Below are 19873 nucleotides of genomic sequence, written 5' to 3' on the forward strand. Positions count from 1 at the left end.
CGCTCTCTCGGAACTAGGCTTTACACACCGCATCCCCAGCCCGACACACAATAAATGTAGAACCTTGGACTGGATAGCAGACTTAAACTGCGATGCAAAGATCCTTTCCAACTCTTCTTGTGCTTGGTCCAACCACCATGTCATCTCCTTTACCATCCAGGACTGCCAGTGACCAAACTCCAGCACTCCACTAGCGCCTCCTGCGCTTACTAGAAACAATCGTAACGTCACATTGGAAAATCTACTGCCACTACTCCAACCCAAGCTCAAAAATATGCACCCGTTCTCTCTTGTAGAACTGTACAATCCCACCTTTCTGCAGGCCATGTACAAAGTCTCTCCCTTAAAAATGCGTAAAGCCAAACCGCCAGCTCACCTCAATAAGTGGTTCACCCCTGACTTGAAAGCGCTACGCAGATCCAAAAGAAATTCAGAAGCCAATTGGAGAAAAACCTCCTACAGATTTGAACAAGGTTCTATTTACAACTGCATTTATTAAATACAAAGCTTCTATACTAAAAGCTAAAAGCAACACCTTCAACGATAGAATCCTCAATGCCAAATCGGGCACTAAAGAGCTATTCACCATCCTTGGGGAGCTAGAGTCTCCAGCACCACCCACTGATTGCTGTACTAAAGATACATCCTGGTGTTCCAATATTCAAAAAGCTTTACTAGATAAAATATCTCTCTTACAAACCAAGATAGAAGCCAAAAAACACAGCCCGACATCAGGCTCTAATCTCCCGAGCCTCAAGATCGACTGCCCAAACCCTGCTGCCCATTCGAATTTTCACCCGTCACAATAAGGGAAGTAGAAGGAATCATAGCCAGCCTTAAGCCTCCAAGGTGATGCCCAGCAGAAGTCCTAAAAGAAGGGTCTAAGGAACTTGCTCCCTTCATTGCCTCCGTGATCAACGCCTCATTTCAAACATGCACAGTCCCCAACAATCTCAAAGATGCTTTGGTCATGCCTCTTCTTAAAAAGCCCAAACTGGACCCAAGTATCCCTACCAATTTTAGGCCTATAACCATATTACCTTTCCTTTTGAAATTCATGGACAGAGCGGCGTACCTTCAAATCCAAAACCTCTTAGAAGTCAATAAGCTTCTAGACTTGGCACAATCTGGGGTTAGACCAAGACAGGGTACAGAAACAGCACTCATTTGTTTACAAATTCAGATGGATGAATTAAAAGATAAAGGAAATCTGGCCCTCCTCCTCCTGCTCGACCTATCAGTGGCCTTTGATTTAGTCAACCATAAAATCCTCACTAGACATTTGACATCAGCAGCCGCCTTCTCCACGAAGGCTGCTGCTTGAATACAGTCCTTCCTAGCGGAGAGGACCATGAGGGTTTTTTGCCCAACAGCCTCTGCTGACCCTGCCCCAATCTCTTGCGGAGTCCAACAAGGGTTGTGCGTCTCCCTGATGCTATATTATGTTTTCACAAAGTTTTTATTTGACCATCTGGATGATTTGGGTGTCACCTGCATGAACTATGGATGGCTACCCCTGGCCTCTGCCTGAATGATAACAAGACTGAGCTACTTCTCATTGGTTCACGGTCACGACTAAACAAATTTGACAGCCAATACATTGCCTTCAACATTGATGGCACTAACATCAAAGTTTCAAAACAAGTTAAAACATTAGGCATCTACCTTGATTCCACACTCTCCCTCTCGAGACAAGTAGATGCCACAGCCTCATCCACAGCATACACAACTAAATTGATTAATGCTTGCAAGCCTTTCTTGTTCTCCAACAGCTGCATCACCCTAGCCCGGGCACTTATCTTATCAAAGCTAGACTACTGTAATGCTCTGTAACTAGGCACCAACAAATGAAACTTGAAGAAATGACAAGTGCTCCAAAATAATGCACTTAGAATGGCGCTCAACATCACGAGAGCCAACCGCATATCCTCAGTAAGACGGAACACCCTTTGGCTCCCTGTGCAAGATGGGATAGATTTTAAAACTTTAGTGATCACGCATAAATGCCTCTCGAACTCTTCCCCAAAATACCTGGTCGACAAATTCACCAGACGCCAACCAAACAAGCCCACTAGGTCTCAATACACACACTGTCTAAACATTACTAGATACAAATTAAAAATATCTGGTGGGATCAGCTTCCCAGTTCTTAAAGCCAAGCTCTGGAACTCACTGGCCTTAGCACTAAGAGCTGAACCATCATTCTGGATATTTAGGAAAAATGTAAAATCTTGACTCTTTTCCCAGAAAAACTAAAGTTAATAAGTTCCTTGCCACAATTGTCAAGTATGTTTTCCGGATAGATGCCTAGATCTGTAATACTAGGCAATCGGCATGTATGTTCAACTACTGTATGTAACTTAATTAATGATTCTGTCTGGTACGCAGCCTTGATCTGTAACACAACGCTACCACCAACGCTAATCTCGCTGTATGTTACCCAAGCAAAAGCGCTGAGAACAAACATGAATGATATGCGAAACATAGCTTGCTAACATAGAAATAAGATTGTAGTAAAGCAGCCATCCTCTTAAAAATGGAAGCCACAGCATGTCTCTGAATGAGCACAGGCCTCAAAGTCTCAGGAAAACTCAAAAGGCTGAATCACATAAATACATATCCATGTAGAGCTCAAACCGTAGCTCGAAATTAGTGCCCTGGTTAAAGTGAAATAAGGGAGGATTGGAATGGCAAAACTAAGGCACGAGAAGTTCCCAAGACACAAGAAGTATACTTCCAGATTAATTAAGTCTTAGAAGAGAACAAACCACCTTTGATGGTCAGGTGCAGTATAGCAGTAACCCAAAAGACTCCATGAAGAATAAGTCGAGTGTTCACAGTGGCAACAGAAAACGCTACACACACATTATATTAGCTAAAAACTCATTAAATAAATAGGAGGTAAATCTATTTCAAACATGGTCCCATCTCACGTGTCTCATAATTTGAGAACACTTACCATTCATTAGAAGCAAAAACATATAGGACACCTGCCGTACTCTCTAAAAGCGTACGTAGACACGAGATGCCACATAAGGCCAAGTACAAAGGGATTGCTTCGTCTCATGCCCTGAGAATGAGGGATAGTAACTTTTAATTGATGGAAGAATGTTCCATGGGTCTCTCTCGCCCTAATCTATCTGGCTCATATTCGGTTGGCCTGCCAAGTTTACAAGGTTGGTAAGCAATGTATCAACCTATCAAAATCCTTAGACACATGCCGCCCATCAAGTAGTATGCCAACCAAGCCTTGCTGTGAAGATGATGTAGTTTAACCATTATCAATATTGGGGTAATTCCAGGTGGTGCCATCAGATAATTGTAACCCAATGAACTGTTTAACCTGTATGGAATCTATATGTAGTCAAACCCACTAACCTATCCCCGTTCCCTGTAGTTTTTGTGAACTGAGATTATGTTATGATGCCATTGATGATATGTTTGCAGCAATTGTTTTGCATAAGTATGCCGAGAGCAGCGAGACTTGAATGTTAGTATGCTGTCCTGGCTTTGTTTTGATATGAATAAAGTTGGGTTTTTCCATGCACTTAGTCTACTCCGTCATTGAGTCTGGTTTGGATTGCCTCTGTTTCTTTTGGGTTTAGCTGGGCCCTTTGGGCCACCTTAACAGGCTTTTTCCCCTCAATTAAACTGTGCCTGAAAATTCCATGTTGGCAGCCCAGGGTGGTGTTCAGAGAAATGTTTGCTGTGCAAGGGCTTTGCCCCTGACCGTACTGGTGTTCCAGGGACTAAACATGGTCTCCTTTCGGAGTTTTTTGCTCGCTTTCTGCCATTCCTGTGACACAACCCCAAAGAGTCTGCTCCTTTCGGACCATCCAATAAGGTCTCAGACGCCTGATGCACAGCACCTTCATAACGATGCAGCAGCTTCTTGGCATCTACCTCCTTCATGCCTCCTTTAACAACTGTTATTAGTGGGGGGCACTGCGGAGCAGTCGTGGAAGAAGGCTGCTTTATGTTGAAGCTCCGTGCTCCAGTGGCGAATGTCGGCAAAAGGAGCGCTCTCTGCCCACACTAGTTGTACTTACTTGGACCCATCGGCCTGTGACTACCCCACGGGTGGGGGGTGGCCTCCGCATGGCCCTCTGGGCTGTGTGATCCGCCGGTGATGCAGGCTAGGCTCGGACCATTACCTGGTGGCTGACTCCTCGTCTGGAGGTGGCAAGGTGCTGTCCAGGGAGTGTGGTGGTACTTTGGCAGGCTGCTGTGCGGTTAGGAGAGGAGTGGCTCGGCCCAGGTGGCTTGTGTCTGAGGCATGCTCTACGTGATGATGTAGGGTGTGGCTGCTCAGTGCCTGCTCCGCTGGCACTGCTGGGCTAGACAGTGTGCAGTATTTAACAGATACTGACCCTCCCATGTCCAAGATACTGAGCGTGAGCTCCATACCTGCCTTTCAATCTCTGGGACAGGGCACTGGTAAGGTGGGAGCCCAGGGTCCAGGGAAACCTGCTGTACATTTATCCGTGTCGGGAATTATAATAACTGGCAGGAGATATTATCACCATTTTCTTGCTCTTCTCTGCATGGAGTGCTGCATCTTCTGTCAACCCGACCTCTGGTGAGTTCCAGAGTGAGGGAGTAAGCTACGGATGGGCCATCGGCGACTGGGTATATCACAATAATGAAAGGCGCTGGGAAGAAGCATGGCAACATGGGTACGTTCAGGCAGGCAGTTCCTAGACCAAGTGATGCGGGTGCTGCAGATGGTTTGGATGGGCCGTTGTTGGGCCCACCGGTTATACAACTGCTTCTTACCTCCATGCAGATGGGTTTTGACTCTGCCAATGGTAAACTTGATGATATCTCCGCAAATATAGCCTCTATACGGTCACAGCTTCAGAGTCAGTCTCAGCACATCAATACTGCTGATGATCGGATCGGTGGAAGATAGCATAACAATAATGCAGAGCACCATTAACTCCCTCACCAAGGATATGAAGACAGTGAAAGCCAAATGTGATGACCTTCAGTGGATGTCACACATAAATAACATGTGCATCATTGGTTTTCCTGAGGAGGCACTATGTAGGAATATGAAAAAAGTGGTTTAAGAGCGTCTTCAAGAAATCCTGGGGAACCACCCGCTGTCGGCAACCCTTGTGGTTGAGAGAGTGCACCGTGCTCGGACTTTCAAGACCAGACACTTCCCACATCCAGTAATTGCCTGCATACTAAACTTCAGGGATGGAGATCTTCTACTTAAAACGACGTGTGAAATGAAAGATCTTAGATATAGATCTAGCACGAAAGATAATCATTTATGGGGGTCAAGAAACGCCTCAGGGAGAGGAACATCCAATATGCTATGTTGTTTCCTGCGAAGGTCAGGTTGCAGTTAAGAATGGTACCTGAAACAACTGTAACGTTCACTGAAACAAACATTTCTAAACCTGTGCTCCCACAGACGGGTGTCTCCTGAGGGTGAGGCATAAGTGTATTGAGTACGTGAATGGAAAATTATGTTGGGTGTATGGAAGTGGAGTCTCTTCAAATACAATTGGTTCACACCTTGGTTCTCAGAAGATCACAACTGTGTGTAAACGCAGTTATCCACGATGTACTGGCATGGTCTAGGTTGTTGTTTTCTGTTTGGGGGTGGGTAGGTTTACTACACTTACTCAGTTTGGGCACCCGTTAGTGTTGGGAGCAGTGGGGTTGGACTGTTTGCGAGGAAATATAATAGGTGGCCAAAATTTGGAAAATGTGGAAGAGGACGTAGTAGCGTGTATACCTCTGCCTGAATGGCTAACAACAGCACCTTTGCCTGAATGATTTCCTCAAGAAGAGTTATGGAAGAGATCACGCTTATCAGCTGGAATGTACGTGGTCTGGGTAATCCAGTTAAGGCTAATAAGATCTTGCTCAGAGGCATGGCACGCGCATACTATTTTTTACAGGAGATGCATGCGACTGCGTCCCAGGCCACAACCTTTGCAAAGCAATGGGGTGATCACAGGTTCTATACCTTGTACTCGACACATGCTAGAGGGGAGTTAAGACTGGTACACAAATCGCTAAGAATTCAGGTACTGCACACTGGTATAGACACTTTTGGGAGGTTTGTTATAGTGCACAGGAAATGTAATCTAATGGAAGTGTTATCAGTTAATGTCTATAGCACAGACATGGATGATGCCGACTTTGGTTTCATCTGCAACCTCCCTCTGGCAGGCCTTTAAAGAATTTGTGAGGGGTGTGGCTATGTCGATAGAGTTTGGGCTCTTGAAATTAATTAGGGCAGACATATACGAAATGCTGAGGATCGCCTGAAGTCGCGAACCCCAGATGAGAATAGAAATTAAAACAGAGTTAGATCAATTCTGGGAAGCGGCATAGCAGTAGCTAAAATATCTCCTAAGTATAGCTGAAATTGGCCACAGATGCCATGATGATATGGGGTGCTGAAAGGCTGGGTAGATAGCTGACGCGGCTCACCAGAAGTGAAGCGGGTACCAATAACACCCTGTACATTATAACAGGAGGGGGGTAACATTGCATGCCAACACAGATATAGAGTTCTAGAAATATTACTCCAAACTTTATGGCTTGCACAGGGATGTAACTGATGAAGAACTTGCATAATATTTAGATGGGATCCCAATGTCTCAGCTCTCCAGGGAAGCTAGTGCCCAATTTGATGCTCCCATGACTTTAGAAGAAATCCATACAGCTATATATGAAATGCTGAATGGTAAAGCACTCGGGTCGGATGGACTGTGCTCTGAATTCTATAAAGAGTTTAGAGATTTACTAGCCCCGTACTTGTTACAACTTTGGGAGGAGTGCCTCTCGAGGCAGGTCTTTCCTGAAATGCTGAGAGAAGCAATATTAGTTGCCCATTCAGGGGGTTGTGGCAGCCTCCCAGCCAATGAGGAGGCTCAGAACAGGGTCTTTACACACACAGAGCGGGAGGCAGCCATCTTCCCTCACCCGGGAATCAGTTAAGTGAGCTCCCTGCACCCACCTCCCCCATCCCCTCAATACTACCCTACCCCTCTTTTCCACATATTTAAGCCCCCTGACCCCCTCCTCAGTTACCTTTTGCTGCATTGTTACTCGCTGGCGCCGGGAACAGTAGTGGTCTAGCGCAAATGGCTGCCATGGAAAGGGAGAAGGGACTACAAGTAGTTCCCTTCTCCCCGATCCATGGCAGACATCTTTTTTTACAGCTATACCACGAGCTGAGAAACAACAAACACACTGTTTAATAATAGCAATATAGCCCTTAGAGTGGAGCATTACCGTTGAGGTAATGACCCAGGGTTCATGTTAATGCCCTTACTTTGATCTGGCTTTTAACTGCTGCCCTGGAGCATTACCTCACCGGGCCGATGAGGCACAGGGCTGTGCGGAGTTGTTGCTGTTGTTGCCGTACCCAGCAAGCTGGAGAGGAACAAATCTCCATCTTTCATAACGTGAAACCAGAGAGTGAGCAACATAGCGGCGAGTGAAGAAAAATCCCTGCTTGCCTTCAGGAGAGGATGCCCAGGAGCTGGAGAGAATGCCAGTATCACCTGGTCGAAGCCACCTTGCTGGAGCAGGTCCTGCTATGGAGAAGGCATGTGTGTTGCTCACAGTAGAAGAGGGCACAGAGACCAGACCGTGAGAATGGAAGAGTCTAGATACTTACGACGGGCAACCCGGTCCAGAGAGGAAGATTGACATAAATAATGAGTGGTTACGGGAGTCCTAAAAACTCAAACTTTGCAATCTGCCAAACTGCTAAAAGCTGCACACAAAAACCAAGAGAAAGATATACTAGGACGGGATACACATACAAATAATGCAAGAAAAAGGGAACAAGAGAACCAAGGGAGCCAGGCGGGCCATATAAAGCAAGTAAGGAATCATCCCAAGTGGAATCCAGTGTCAAGTAAAATTGGAATCTTGGGCGGTGGGGGAGACGCACGTAATTGGTGGAGGAGGATTAAGGAAATATCTATTAATCTACGATCACTGAGAGAATTGACTTTTTCTGGAACTTGAGAGTTTATTTTATATAACTGAGGAAAACCTTTTCTTTATTTGGAGGAATAACAAGATGGACACGAACTGTTAAATTCAGGAGACCGGTCTCCTATTAAATATCTGAAGCTAAGCGAGATTCCTGGAAACATTGAGAGATGGCAAAGTAGAGAACACTGAGGGCAGCCTGTAAAGCCCGCTTTTCCTTTTAAGTTGTTTTTGTGAGTGGTAGGGCCAGTTTAGAAGTTGGGATTTGGACAAGATGACAAGGTTTATTATTTTGACTAATTTTGACGAGCACCCTTCGTTTAGTTTGTTAGGTATGGTGCTTCCCTATTACTGATGGGGTCAGTAAGGTGTTTAATTTAAATAAAACTCCTGTAGTCTAATTGCAGCTGGTAAAGGAGCAATTTGATATGGACAAAAAATGCCCCCAACCCCCACAGCCCATAAGATCAGTTAGGGCCTCCTTATGTGTTATCAATTCACTGCTTGACCACGGCATTGGCCAGTATAGCAGTGGCTTGAGTGCAATATTGACACTTATTGGGGGTCAAGCCCAGTTCATAATATGAGGTGATTAGATGAGCTTTTAGGCAGCATGAGTGCTTTTTTGAGGAAACTGTTTTTAGCTATAATTAGACCTATGACATTTCTGTGTCCCCATAATTCTGCCTCATCTGTGAGACACCCCAGCACCTTTTGCGGGACTCTTGGAACTTTTCCTTGTTCTTCTGAATGAGGGGAACCCTTTTCCCCCTGATATATTCTTTTTGCTCTCACCAGGGGAACCCTTGTTCATTCTGCATTCATTTTATTTTATGGAGTCCAAGGCATCTGTGTTTCACTTTTGCAGCACACAGCAGCATTTCTGCAGTGTTGTTGGGAGCCCTTTGGGCTCTCCTTTCTATATTCCTGTATTTTTCTTAAGAACTACTGCTCTCAAGATTTATCCTTCTTATCTTTTCCTTTTGTGAGATCAGCACACATCCCCCCCCTATGTGTATCCCCTTTCTCACTGCTCCTGTTACATTTTATGTTACAGTGACACGCATACAATTATGGCTGGTGGCAGTGGACGTGTTCTACCGCATTATGTGTAATTTTTACCCGCAGGCTGTCTTCACAGCTGTGATTATACATAGAAGGATGGTGGCTTCTTTCTTTTATCACCATATTTCATGTGCATGTCCTTTCTTGGTCCTCCTTCTGCTATCCTGGGTGGTGGAGGTCCTGGTTTGACATGTGTCTTCGGCGGGAGTCCTTTGTGATGCCTGCTGAGGCTCCAGTTTGTCTGTGAGGACAGGAAATGGTGGAGGAGTCTGAAACACTGTTGTTCTTTGTCTTTTGGGATGCCTGCCTGGCACTAGTTCCAACTGGGATGTTGTCTATCGTGAAAGGGCAGCCACCCCCCAAAGTTTGAATGTTGCATGTCTGTTGATTGGCTGGGTTTCTGGATAAAAGGTGAGGATCTTGAGGCAAAAGACAAGTAGACTACTGGAACAGAAGAACCAAAGAAGAAGACCTGCGATGTCTGCAGGCCCTTCCAGCAACCGCAGAAGCCTGCTGAAGTACTGCTGCTGTCCTGGCCCCCTTTTCAAATGACAGAGACGCTCCGAAGAGGACGACTTCCTCGCTTGGACTGGTTGGCATAAACAATCCTAAAACCACCTTCAATTCAAGCTATCCCACGACTTACTGCAACCTTCCTGGGCTGCAAGCCGCCAATACCATTGGACCTCGACCCCGATTGCAGTGCATTGTCTTGCCGTGAACAAACTCTCCTGAAACTTCGGTGGACTCCTTCCGGACCTCCAGAGTCAAGATCACCCTCCTCAAACTCCCCTCACCAGAGTGCAGGACTGAGAAAGCAAGGTAAATCGTTTGGACGAGAACGGTTCCCCATTGGAGTCTGTGAAAAGGCACCAAAGCTGCAGACCGATGTTGGAGCTTGAAGAATCCTTTGCTGTGAGTGCTTTCTCTCGACTGCTGCCGCGACATCCCTTTCAGTGTCCCTCCTTTCGTTACCAAGACCAAGGAACATGAGACCGGTTCTACAACTGCTGCACCGCGAAAGAATCCAGCTGCATCTTCTTCATCACTCCTCAGGTACTGTGGGACTCATTGTAGTACATACCTTGAGTCATTCTGTTGCTCCTTTGTTGCTGGAGTGCTGAGTCCGATGTTTGGGTGCTTGCCATACCTTCGCCCAAGCCTAACGCTTCTGCGCCCATGCCTAACGCTTCTGCGCCCATAGGGATCCTTTCCCAAGGTCCACAAAGCATTTGACCAACAAAAGCCTTTTTCTTACTTGTAATTGAAGAATCCTCTGGAACTGTGCCTTTTCTGCATCTGTGCCTTATCTGCTTTACCTCCAGTTTGTCTTTGAAGAACTCATACCTAGATAGGGATGGACTGCTAAAGCTTTAAGGCCTCTGAAAAATAATACAAGTCTTTTTAAAGACTGACCTGCTATTGTTGGTTTTGCTTAACCTTTTTGTTCCTACAACAGAACATTTTCTGAGTTGCTATAACAAGTGATTTTACTTACCTTGAATTTTGTTGATTAACTGTACAAATCATGACATATGATTTAAAAACCTGAAATATTGCATTCGATTTCTATTGTGTTTATTGTTTGAAATAGTACTTACTTATCTGAATGTGACTTTATCCTTGTGTATATAAAATAAATAACAATTTTACTATAACTAACAAGTGTGTAAGGGTTTATTTGGGCCTATGTATTTACTGAGTTCATTGTACTTACCTACAACTCACATCTCCCTCCTAAGATAAGCCTGACTGCTCTGCCATACTACCAGAACCTTGTGTGGTACACACCTATGCTAAAAGTTGGGGCCTCTATAACAAGGGATAGTTTTATAAAGTCTTACCACAGGTAGACTTTAGGAAAACTTCCCTAACAGTACTATTGAGATCTATCTCAAACATCTGCAACTGACAATACTTTATGGTCTAAGGGCAGCTAGTCAACCATCTTGTGTATTGCTTGATAGAATGGAGGGTTCCATATGTAGGAAAACTCTTATATTACTACGTTGGACGCCTATTAAAAAAATACAATTAGAAATGAACCGCATTTCAGTATGGATGCTTTTTATATTGGGCATGATTACAACTTAGTATAGCTCAGTGGCAACGCGCTTGTCTTGGAAGCAGGACGACGCAGAGCAACACAGGTTCGAATCCCGGGTCGTGCTTAGAAACCTCTTCAGTATTAAGCGCATTTGTAAAAAAATAATTATAAGATGCAATTTGCAGAGGGGGGACTCTTTATATGCGGTCTTGGAAGAAGAGTCACTAAAATCGAACTGCAAAAGATGCAACCGGAAATATGAGTAAATTCATAAGCTGCGAAAATGTTATGCACAATATTGAATTTGATTTTAAGTCATTTGCTTGCAATATATATTTCAAAGGGAATTTAATAAAACATTTCAATTATGGGGTTAGAATATTAATTATGACCTCTCAAATTTAGAGAAATCTACAGAATATACAGCAGTGCTTAGAGGTATAGAGGGACTCAACATACATCAACACATTTCTCAGTAGATTGGCAGCAAGAGTTTTTATGTATTTTCATTTTAATTGAATCTTAACAAATATATGTTATGGTATTCAGAAGAAATTGAGTGGTTGGGAACTGCACCTGCCGTTTCTGTGAAAGAATTAATGTTACTGAAACACTTAAAACATCTTTATATTTAATGCAAAGCTGTAAGGGAAGCCTGTAACCGATTTGTACAAAGAGGAAGTCATTTATGATCTAATGAATTTGGGGCGCGATTAATGCTCGGCAAACACATTTCTATTATTTCAATTGTGAAGTTTTGGAAGCTGTGAGGGGGTTTTACAAAAGTTACTTTCTGTGCCGGAACGTAGAAAAGCCCACCTTGGATGAACAGGGTTACACTTCTTACTTCTTAGGTTTGGCCTGAACTACCCAAAGGCATGGTAGCAATGGATGAGCAGCCCGGCTTAGTGTAACAAGCGAGGAGGGCTGTAGTAGGTACACAGAACTCAGAGCACACTTTGCTTCAAGGAAAACACTATACACTGTAGATTTATGTAAAACATGGTTATTTATTATATACACTAAGGCGCACTGTTGTACTTCTCATTTCAGGTAAGTCGGAAAAACATATATTTACTGTATAAGAACACTTGCAATATTCTGAGGATAGATAAACCACAGGTAAATGTGCTTAGAATGGCTGTTTGGGTAACAAATCACATAATCAACCAACTTGAAATATAGGTCCTTAGGGCACCTCTAACCAGGAGTTAGGCAGAGAAAAGGTGGGAATGCAAAGTACAGCGTTTAAAGAGATGGTATCCAACAGAATTCACTAATGTTACAGGTAAGAAACGACGTTAGTTAAAAAGGTGCTCAGGGAGGTTTTGGTGACCCCCTCAAGAATTGCCCCAAAGGCCAGTGTCCTAGGGCAGGCAATTTCAACGCTAGAGCATGATGGGTTGTCAACCCGAATGTAACTCTATGGGGACCTGGGAGGGTTAAAGATGCAAGTGATCTGCAGCCCCCCAGAGTCACAGGATCTCAAGCAAGCAGGCCCCAGGTAAATTACACCAGGAGAGGGACAGTACCTCCAAGCGAAGAAGCAATTGCAGCAGGACGATTCCAGCAGTGAGGCGACATCAGACCCGGTCACATGTTTCTCGGTCTTGGTGACAGGAGAAAGGGAGTTTGATGGATCTGGCAACCGCTCACATGCAGACAGATGACCAGCAAAGGATCTTCGCAGTTCCTGTTCTTTTCAGGCTCAGTAGAGCAACAGTTATCGCGGCAGTCACCTCTTCTTGGTCCTCTCCTCTGTTGAGGGGATCTTCGGGAGCCAGTTCGAGTAGGTGTAGGTCTAGGAGAATGCCCTTGAAGTTGCAGGCAAAACTGCACTTCTGGAGACGATGCACAAAGAAGCAGCACAGGACCCCGGGTATTCGGAGATCGCAGCTCTTCCAGGGATGGTGCAAATTGTAGTTCGTCTTGGGACTGGTTAGGCCCACCAGTCCATGGAAGGAAGTCGTCCTCTTCAGATCTTACCTGTCGCTCAGAAAGAGGAGGGCAGCAGCGGTGACTCAATGTCCTCTGGTGGTCATTGGAAGTTGCTGGTGGCATCTTGCTTAATCCTTCTTCAGAATCTTCTGTTGCAGGCGGTTGACAGAGTTTCAGATCCAGGACCTCGGAATGTATCCAGGAACACTGGCTGAGTCTACCAATCATGTCGCATGCACCATTCAAACTTGTGGATGGTTGTCTAATGGGGACAGCCAGCCTCCCAGTCTGAACTTGTTTTGGTCGCGCACACTGCAGGACAAAGGGCAGGGGAGTTTTGGTCACATCCCCTACTTTCTGTCCTGCCAGGCATTCAGACCCTTCACAGACTTTCCTTGCAAAGACAAAGGGACAAGAGCATCCTCCCCCATCCAGATGGGTAGAAGGAGAACCCAGAAAGGACAAGTCATTGTGTTCAGGGCTTAAAAAAGTAAAACCACCATTTTGGGTAAATGGTGCATATTGCAGCTGCTAAAACAACCTACAATAAAAGTTCACAATACCGCATGCAAAAGGTATTGTGACCATTCCATAGATTTTGTCACTTCTCCTCTAGGGGGAGGACTTTCCCATAAGGCCACGGAGGTCAGGCTACTACCTGATATTTCCCCTAGGGCTGGTACACAGTAGAAGGATCTCATGGGGAGGGACACTTTCTCTGGGAACAAGCACAAACATCTAGGGTACAGCCCTTATACGAAAGTCACACACCCCCACGCTCTGGCCCCTCTTTCTTCTACTAACCTCTTCCTAGACAGTATACCAATGTATTGTTGCGAGGTTGAAAACCTAAGTGTCCTTGAAAGCACCAAGACAAAGAAGAGCTACAGGAACCCAAGTAATCCAAGTACTAGGACGAGTTTGCCCTGCAGAGTCATGAACATGGATCACGGGGGAAAAAGAGGCAGGACTTGTACAGTGGGCCCAAACCAGCCTGGCAACACTGTATAAAAATCAACAACAGACTTACATTGTTGTCAAGCCAGCCCCGGAGTAGCAGCAGGCGTGGAAGCTGTCAGACGCGGAAGCAGATGCGTGGTGAAGACTGTAGAGCAGAGAACCCCCGGCAGAAAGAGGAAGGTGCTAACACAGTGGTACAAGTACAAACAAAGTGAGAAGGTGTACCGCGCAGTTCCACCCTAGTATTAATACTGCAGGGATCCAAACCACGTGAAGCAGACGGCTGCCGAAACCCAAAGCAGATGAACGGAGGAAGCAGGCGGAAGACCAGCTCCAGTCCCGGGAAGTGCTGCCACCATACGCAAAGTTCCATGAAGGCAACTGGAGATACGAGCAGGTCGGCAGGGACAAAGGGCGGGTCTCCAGAGTAACGCCGCAAGGGTCGCTGGGCTGACTAAAAGACAAGGGTCTGGGATCCTGGGAAACTGGCAAAAGAATTAGGAGGAAAACTTCCTCATTGGGCTGGTCAAGTAAATCCCACTGACCCACCAGGGTTGGGTCAGAAAGATCCCGAAAGCTGCAGTATGAGTCATTTGCCAAGGACTGCCACGAGGAAGGAGAGCAAACTAGGGGGCCATGTGAAAGAAGAAAACAAGGATTGGGGACCCCAAAGAGAAGCAGCATTAAGAGTCATCTTCTTTGTGCCAATGCTTGGCAGGAGAGTGGACCAAGGGGGCTGGATGAAAGAAGAGAACCAAGGGTTGGGGACCCAACACTAAATAATCTTCAATGTGAGACGTCCTCTTTCTCGTGGTAGTACTAGACAGAGGAGTGATGCAGGTAGTTAATGTGCAAAGAAGAGAAGAAAAGGAAGATCCAGGAGAAGGGAGTCATTCTCCTGGTACTCGCCAACCAGGTACAATTATTAAGAAGCCAGGGCAAAGGGAGTCATTCCCCCTGGTTATAGTGGTGAACTATACAATGTCCTTTTAGCCAGGGTAAGAGATGCATTCCCCCTGGCTAGTTTTGCGAACTAAAATGTTGGTACTTTCAACCAGGGGAAGGGAGTCCATTCCCCTGGTATTTTGACTGGAAAAGGTAAAACGATGGTTTAATTTGTGACTTTTTTTAACCTCATACCAGGAGAAGGGAGTCATTGTTCTGGGACTGGAACTTTGAGTAGTTAGGTCTTTAGTTTAAAGCGTAAGGGACAGAGATAGGATTTCACACACAACGGTGGACTCTTAAATTGGACATTCTGACAGACCCATTAGGATTTTAGTTGAGGCAGGGAAACCCCTCTTAGAGTTCAGGCAAGTTAGGTTTTCTCTTGCTTTTCATTTGGCTAATAAGTCTATAGCCCCAAACATGCCACGTGTGTCAGTCTCCTCCTTCTGCACCCTTACAGTACACTGCCACAAGCCTGAACAGATGAACCTTTTACAGTAGCACAAGGTTACTGGAGAGGCGAGAAAAGGTATACATTGGCTCCCCTCAGGACTCCACTTAAGGAGGTGTGCGCTGATATTGCAAAATAAAACACTTAAGGGATAACAAGTATCCCCTTGCTCTGCTAACTTTAGGAGCTAGTCAGGAAAATAAAGAAACAATGGATGGGAAGCTGTAGGAGCTCCCAGCAACACTACACAGAAGGTGTTGTTTGCTGCTTTAGTAAAATGTAGATGTCAAAAAGTTGGGAGGAATGCATGGCTCCAACTAGAAATACCAAAATGTTGTCAAAAAGGTTCCTGGCTCCAGAATTAAAATGAAGTATGAGTGGGGAAGAAGGTTCCCACTCACCCAGAAGAATTAGCAAAAAATCCAGGTGTCCAGCAAAACAGATCTGAGGGACTCGTAGAAATCTACTGTAACAGAAGCATATAATCAGATGTATTTGAATAAATTGACTGAATTGTTAAGATTGTATGTTATGTATGGAGTGGAAGGTGTCCTTGGTGTGACCAAATCACTCATTGGTTTATAAATAAATATAAAAAATAAAGAACGTGCAAATGTTGCCTCAAATTAAACAATGCATTTTCTTTATATATCCTATTGCCCCGCTATTTACAACAACCTGTGCTTTTAATTTCTTCTCCTTCTTAGATATCAACCAAAGAGTAGCAATAGATGTTGCATATTTGCCTGTTTTCTGCTCAGATTCCAACCAGGTAGTTGATAACGGACAAACACAAGATGACACGATGCTGCCTTCTGACACACTTGATCAGACCAAGAGTAACTGCATGCAAAGGTTACTCCACACTTTTCCAGGTAAGGAATGTGGTGAAATTGTCTACCTTTCAATCAGTGTAACTGTCAGAAATTAGATGGTCAATTAACACAAATTAAGTGTACCAGAGGGAGAGATGGAGCTGGGGCTGTGGATGAAAATGGACAGAGGATGGATAACAAAGTTCCTAAACTATTGTAACTGAAATGCCTGCTACAAAGTATTTCATTATGCTTTTAGGTTAATGCGTCTTTTATAGCGCTAAAACCCAAGGGTAACTCAATAATATCAGTGACGTTGCACCCTAAGAGTCTAGTCCATTCTCGATGATAAATCTAAGCAGAACAGAAATAATTTTAATTGCTTTTAAAATCTTGCATGGCTACGGTCACAACGTAGTTCTGTGAGTTATTGCCAGATTTACACACCTTGCACGGAGAATGTTCTACCACTAGCTGATCAGTTAAATATTGGGGCGTGGGTGAAATTGAATTCTTGAGAACTGGCTACTGGGTGCCATTTGATGCAAACATTTACGAGTCACCGCCTTAAATGTTATTCTTGTTTCGAACAGGAGCCAGTGTAACCGGCAAAGGAATGGGTTTAATGATCTCTATGAAATGCATCACTAACTATTTTTGCAACACAATCTTCAAGTTTTTGTTTCTAGATTGGTGTTGTAGGAGCAGCCATGTAGGTCGTGTTTGAGTAATCAAGCTTTGCCCCAATGCTTGCTCTCGCAATAATGCCAAGATTTTCTTAATTAAGATAGCATATGACTTATGTGTACTGTCTGAAGTAATAACTCATACTACTTAATATTGGGCCTCATTACAAGTGCGGATGTATGTGCTATAATTCTGTTACCGCCACTTTTAGCATTCCACCGAATGAAGCGTTCCAGTACATGGGTGCTAATTCTGCCGGCAGAATTATCGCCTAATTCTGCCATATTACAAGTGGAAATGGGTGGGGATTCTACCAAAATGATGTGGGGGCAGCTACCTTCACCAAAGGGGTGAAGGTAAATGCATCCAGGTGAAGAAAATGAAGCTGTAGGTGCACCCAACTGACTCAAACCGGGCATGTAAGGGACACGCCTTCCCCAAACTCATTTCCAAGCACCATTCAACCCATGGCAGTTGCTAACTATGATATTCAGGGATTCCTACTATATATTGACCTACAGAGGATAGCACACCAGCAGCAAAAGCCGAACCCACCAGGCCAAGGCGCAGAGGAGAAGGAAGGCATCCATACCCAGAGTCAGACCATCGCCATGGACACTGAGAGATGTCCAGTTGATAACACTATATTGCCTCACCTGCCAAACAATTGCAGCCCTCCTCACCCTTATCCAGCTGGACATTGAGAGTGCCACCAACATAGGAACAGCCATACCGACACTGCTTAAACTGTTATCAGTACTGCACTTCTGTGCCACAGGCACATATCAGCATACCATCACCATGCTGCATGGCATGTCACAACCAATATTTTCCAAAGTGCTGGGACAAGTGCTGGATGCACTACAGAAAGATGTACACCAGCACATCTCTCTGCCCAGCACCCCTGCAGAGTTCCATGCAAGGAAGGCCAAATTTTGCACCACTGCCCACTTCCCCAATGTAATAGCAGTTCTGGAGTGCACGCATGTCACATTGGTGGCATCCGAGGTATCGGAGCATGTTTCCAAATCGGAAACAGTGCCATTCCCTGAACATGCAATCATGCGACATAGATCTCAGTGTTACCCACTGATGCGCCTGTTTCCCTGGTTCAAACAAAGCATGGCACCATGGTACTATGAAGCAGCACACTTACTGTGTACATGGAACCCCACAGAGAACAGCACACTTGGATCCTTGGTATGTATCCACAATGGCGGTGAATGTGAAAATGAGAATTTGGAGGGGGGTTGCAAAGATGCACATGTAGAACAAGGGCATGATCCGTATGGCCTCTCAACTACCCCATGCCATGCCCCCTCCACACTAAAGCAGTTGGGCTGAAGGGACCACAACTCTCAGAATGCATTGGGCACCATAACTGAAAATGCATTTTTGTGCTAGAGCACCCCCTCCCATACCCCTCAGTAATTTATTTATTACATTTATTATACGCCCAAACCCGAGGGTATCACGGCATAGTTACATAAGCTTTAAATCTGGTTACAAGTGAGTGAAAGTTACAAGTTAGACGTTACAGATAATTGCAAATTGGCATTGCTTAAGCGGTCACTGAATCAGTTGTTACAAAACAGGTTGCGGAAATCATTCTTTGGATATAGAACATGTGGAGCAATAACATACCGACTGGAGTTAACTATTATATGCTATTCCTGGTGCCAGTTTCATTTCTTAGTCTTAGTATTTATTGAAACACCAGGTTTTTAGTGACTTTTTGAAATTCTGGTGGGAAGGTTCAATCCTGATAGTGTGAGGGAGTGTGTTCCAGATTTTGGGTGCCATCACCGGGAAACTCGTCCCTCCAGCCCTAGTGGATTTGAAGCTTGGGTTGAAGAGTTGGGAGCTGTTATTGGATCTCGGAGGGTGGGGGGGGGGTGTTTCTTTTAGTTTTGTTGTGATTCATGGCTTTATTAAGTTAGGTGAGAGCAGTCTTGCTGATACATTTATGGATAATGCTGAGTAATTTAAAGATGATTCTAGCTTTGATGGGGAGCCAGTGTGCTTCCCTTCTGGTCTTGGAGATATGGTCACATTTTTTTTATACCTAGGGCTGCTCGCAGGACCTTATTTTGTAGGAGTTGGAGTTTGGCTAAGTTGGTGTTCGAGGATCCTAGCAACAGTACATTACAATAGTCAAGCTTGAACAGTATAAGCGCACGTACAAGCGTGGTGCAGTTTTGTGGGGTCCGGAATTGGTGGCTCAATGCAGTACGTTTAGAAGTATATAAGGTAGTTGATGCTAGCGTGCTAACATGTTTATTCATTGTAAGATTGGTGTCTACATAGACGCCCAACGTTTTGACCTGGTTGAGGATAGGGATCGGTGTGCCATCTATGGTGATGGATGTATAGTCTGCAGGTAATGATTTGATTTTGGCTGGGGAGCCCACAATAAGGATCTCTTTCTTTTCGTCATTAAGACATAAACTATTGTTGGCCATCCAGTTTTGTATTATGGCGTAGATTTTGTTTACATTTATCGTGTCTTGTTCATGGTTATCAGTGATGGGGATAAGTATCTGTGTGTCATCTGCGAAGTTCGTGTAGATGACCCCAATAGCGTCCAAAGCAGCAAATAGAAGCTTTGTATAGGCATTGTAGAAGGTAGGAGAGAGACAAGACCCTTATGGTACTCCTATGGGAACCGGGATGGGATCTGCTGCTTCCTTACCTATGAACAAGGGGGGTGTCCTACCCTCTAGAATTTGAATCTTTGCAATTATTTAATGCAGAAACATTTGTACCCTTGCATACATCCAATGGGGCAATAACAACTTTGTCTCATGGATATGCGACCTAGAAATACACGAGACCCAACTGTAGTCCTTCTGCAGCTCTTTATTGTTTAGCTGTTGTATTTATAGAAAATTAAGCATGTCATAAATCAATCATTAGTGGCAATTATGTTAGAACACAGTGGGCCTCATTAAAAGGTTTGCGGTAAGCAAAACATGAAGGCGGGATGGT

General features: G+C 44.7%; 1 protein-coding gene across 2 annotated transcripts in view; it reads left to right on the top strand.

Moving 5' to 3' along the window:
• The window catches only part of RADX (RPA1 related single stranded DNA binding protein, X-linked), a 586560-nt gene that overhangs the window by 540083 nt on the left and 26604 nt on the right, over nucleotides 1–19873 (top strand). The window contains exon 13 of one of the 2 annotated variants that reach the window (XM_069612729.1): nucleotides 16091–16258. The exons of the other annotated variant lie outside the window; for it this stretch is intronic. Within the exon in view, the coding sequence (XP_069468830.1) occupies nucleotides 16091–16258 (168 nt within the window). The remainder of the gene's footprint in view (nucleotides 1–16090; nucleotides 16259–19873) is intronic. 2 annotated transcript variants of the gene reach the window in all.

The sequence above is a fragment of the Ambystoma mexicanum genome, chromosome 5p (assembly GCF_040938575.1).
Source record: "Ambystoma mexicanum isolate Mex_15411 chromosome 5p, UKY_AmexF1_1, whole genome shotgun sequence".
NCBI lineage: Eukaryota > Metazoa > Chordata > Amphibia > Caudata > Ambystomatidae > Ambystoma > Ambystoma mexicanum.